The sequence below is a fragment of the Olea europaea genome, unplaced genomic scaffold (assembly GCF_002742605.1).
Source record: "Olea europaea var. sylvestris unplaced genomic scaffold, O_europaea_v1 scaffold428, whole genome shotgun sequence".
In the NCBI taxonomy this organism is placed as follows: domain Eukaryota; kingdom Viridiplantae; phylum Streptophyta; class Magnoliopsida; order Lamiales; family Oleaceae; genus Olea; species Olea europaea.
Window position 1 is genome coordinate 209132 of NW_019262587.1, and position 3786 is coordinate 212917.

Genomic DNA, 3786 nt, shown 5'->3' on the forward strand with positions numbered 1-3786 from the left:
CCGACCCAGTTTTTAGTCTGTCCTATCCTTCATTCATGGCACTTTAGTTGTATCTTTGTTCCAATAATTTGACCAATTAAGTCCTCGTTTGGCATAATTTTTTAAAAATTATTTCTACTTAAATTCATTTTAAGTCGCACATTCATTGGACTTCAACTTTTATCAAAATTTATTAAAAATCTTATTTTTATCTAAACCAAATGAGATTAGATATTCAATCCACCAGTTTCAATTTGTATACTAAACATTAATATAACTACAAAAAGTGATCAAACCCTCATCTTATATAAAGTTCAAGGAATCATATTATATAGCAAACATAAATAAAAACATTACAGAATTACATAAATTCATGTCCAATACACAATCAAAGAGTAGCCAACAACAAGAAGAAAAAATTTTCCCCCTATTTTCTCATTTTCCACACTTTTATTTGTAGCAGCGAGCTTGATGGATTAGGACACTTCAACCACCTGCAAGAAAACAAACATAGTAACATGAAATCTTGATTTGCGATGTACAAATTATATATTATAATTTATTAAGGATTTATAAGGTTTATCTTTGAAACGTACCTAATCGCTATCGCTGCTGCTATCATCATGGTGCTCGTGGCCGTGTTCATGCTTTTTCTTGTCTTTCTTCTTTTTCTTCTCGTCCTTGCAGGGTTCACCCTCTTCACCACCGTGGATTTTGTCCTTGATCTTCTCCACCAATCCCTCTTTGTGCTCACCATAACCGTGTTCAGGCTTGTGTTCACCGTACCCTTGTTCGGGCTTATGCTCACCATAACCGTGTTCAGGCTTGTGTTCACCGTACCCGTGTTCGGGTTTGTACTCACCGTAACCGTGTTCCGGCTTGTGTTCACCGTACCCGTGTTCGGGTTTGTGCTCACCGTATTCGGGCTTGTGCTCACCATAGCCGTGTTCGGGCTTGTGCTCACCATACCCGTGTTCGGGCTTGTGTTCACCCTTGTGCTGTTCACCTTCTTTCTGTCCGCCCATGCCAAGTTTTTCTTCAATCTTGTGAATGATTCCTGCCATTTTTCACTAGAAACTGAATGCAACAAAATGAAAAGGATTCTTGATCTAATTTGAGGAAAGGTATGAAGGGAGTGTGACCTATTTATAGGGAATTCAACAAGGTGCCATCGTGTCAGATTTTGATTGATTTTTAAAAAATTATAAATTCTAATAAATTTCAACAAAATCCACGAGAATTTTATTAAAAAGGTGTTTGAGAGATATTTTTATGTAAAAATATATTTTTGAATAGTAAATTGATCGAAAATGTGTGGTTGAAAAATAAGAATTTTTTTTAATTTACGTGTAATATTATTTTAATAAATAATGTATGATTGAAAAGAAAAGAGAGAAAAATACATTTTGAAAAAAAGATACCAGATGGGCCAAAAAGGTGAAAATTTGAAAATAATTTATTATATATATCCATCCAAATTTTTAAAAATTTCTCTATTACGTATTAATGTAATTCATATAAACTCATGAGTTACTGAAAATATCTAAATTTTAATGAAATATCAGTTGGGGACTTTAATGTAGTTTATTGAAAATATCCAAACTTAAAAAGATTTTTTAGAATCCTAAAATAAGATTATCCTCAATTTAGAATAGGATTCAAGTGACCCCATTAAATGCACGCGGCTTCATGGTACGTGTATGCTCCGAGTGCCGACATACCAAGAAATAATCATTTTATATTTATTTTTTTAATTTAAAAAAAAAAATCTACAAGAAGTTAGACTATGTTTCCAATGAATTTCCTTCACATACTTTTCTTTTAGATATTTTATTTTCAAATATCTATTTACGTTCGAACTGGTCAATTTTAAACTCATATGTTACATCATAAATGGTTCTTGAACCTTTTCTTGCATCAACTTCGTCACTTTGCTTAGCCACTAATCGATAAAAAAACTAAAACAAAATTTTAATTCAAATCAAAGTTTACAATTAATTTTAATTATATTTCTTGAAATTCAAAATTTTTCAATCCCTTATTTTATCAATTTCCATCAAAATTTTCTAAATATCTTATTTTAATTCATACAAAAAAAAAAAAGTTTGATTTTATAATTCATTTTTTATTTTTATTTTGTTAATATCTACGTTTTAATCAAACTAATATAAACTTGGAAGATGTGAAAACTTGTCGTGTTGTCACAAATATCTAGAATGACAAGTACACTGTACACGAACTTGAACCGCAAAATATACACGGACTTGAAATGCATTTGCTACCAATCAATGTCATACCTGCCCAAGAAAAGGTCAAATGACTTGACCCATATTTCGATAATGTTTACAAATTATTTATAATCAATTAATCACTTTTTTTTTCCCCTTTTTTTCTTTTTATACATTGCATAATACCCACAAACATAATCCACTTATTAACTTCTCAAATTCTAATCCTCTTCGAATAGTACAATTTATCAATAGTGGTCTTCAACAACAGTCTGAATTGTAATAGAGTCCACATGACCATTGACGATCATATGGGTTTGTCTTATGACCACCGATTGTAGAATGTGGGCTCGACTACTGCTTGTAATGGTGTTGAATGTCACTATTAATAGATATTATTACTATTTCGAAATATTTGGACGTCTTTGAAGGTCGGTGAAAAAAGATATTATTGTACAGATAGGAACGTCACAAGTGTCATTAAATTGACGGAGATGTAAAGCTAAAGTAATTATCCTTATTCGTTGAATTGTTTGAGCCATTTACGGGAAAGTATTTATTCTATAACTTTAATTATTCTGTCAAATTATTAAAGCCACGCCTCAGCTTTTATTCAGGGCCGGGCGGGGCCTCCCTCCTGTTTACAGATAGATTGGGAGCTTTGCCGACAGTATGAGTATTGCTATCCTGCTGTGGAGCTCCATCTTTATCACTTATGGACCCGCTTAGGGATTCGATGATTGAATATTAAGTTCGTTTTTCCCTAATCCAGATTCTTTTTATAAATTCCTCACGTACAAAAGAATTTTATTCTTCACAGATTTATTTTTTATGGTGCATTTAGGATCCAATCGTAGGATTGACCTTGAGATTTGATGTTCTAGGCGATTAATTATTGAGGCTTTTAACATAATATAAATATATTTAAAATTGTAGATAAATAAATAACATATATAATCTAAACGAAGACTTTGTACATCCAAAAAATAGAGTGGCAAAATAAATCATTTTCGAGAACTCGAGAAGTTAGGGTGGCATAAAATTTAGCAGAATTATCTCGAGTAATGTACACTTTAGCAAATTCTAGAGCGTTTAAAAACTAAAGTGAAAATTATGAGAAAGTTTTAATAACCATAGAGATGACACTTAAAGGAGGAGTGATTTTCAAAGCTTAAACTCGAGATGGGCCCTAATGTTAAAAAAGAAGGTAAAATTTAGGGATTAAATTATAAATAGTGATAACAATATATTTTTAGACGATAAGTTGACGAGTTAATATTGTTTAGTGATGATTGATGAGAATGACAACCAGATTCCAATGATTATGATTGGGGAACCGTTTAGTAACTCTGAGATCTTGAGCAATTAAAGTAAAATAGTTTCGAGGTCAATAATATATTTCTGGTAAATGTGTATTTATTGGAGGATCAAGAATTGTCCTATCAATATTGAACTCATTTCGAAAATCACATTAAACGGCACATTAAAGACTTGAGAAAAAAATAATTTGGATAAATCATGTTTGAATTATAACACATTAAAGTAAACGACTTGATGGATAATATTAGTTTTCAAAATT

At 31.2% G+C, this 3786-nt stretch overlaps 1 protein-coding gene across 1 annotated transcript; it reads right to left on the bottom strand.

Moving 5' to 3' along the window:
• Positions 1–266: 266 nt before the first annotated feature.
• LOC111387830 (protein SRC1-like) lies at positions 267–1104 on the bottom strand. Its single transcript, XM_023012427.1, has 2 exons — positions 576–1104; positions 267–473 (listed from the first exon to the last, which is right to left on the bottom strand). The coding sequence occupies exon 1, from the start codon at positions 1041–1043 to the stop codon at positions 576–578; it is 468 nt and encodes a 155-aa protein (XP_022868195.1). The 5' UTR covers positions 1044–1104; the 3' UTR covers positions 267–473.
• Positions 1105–3786: the final 2682 nt, after the last annotated feature.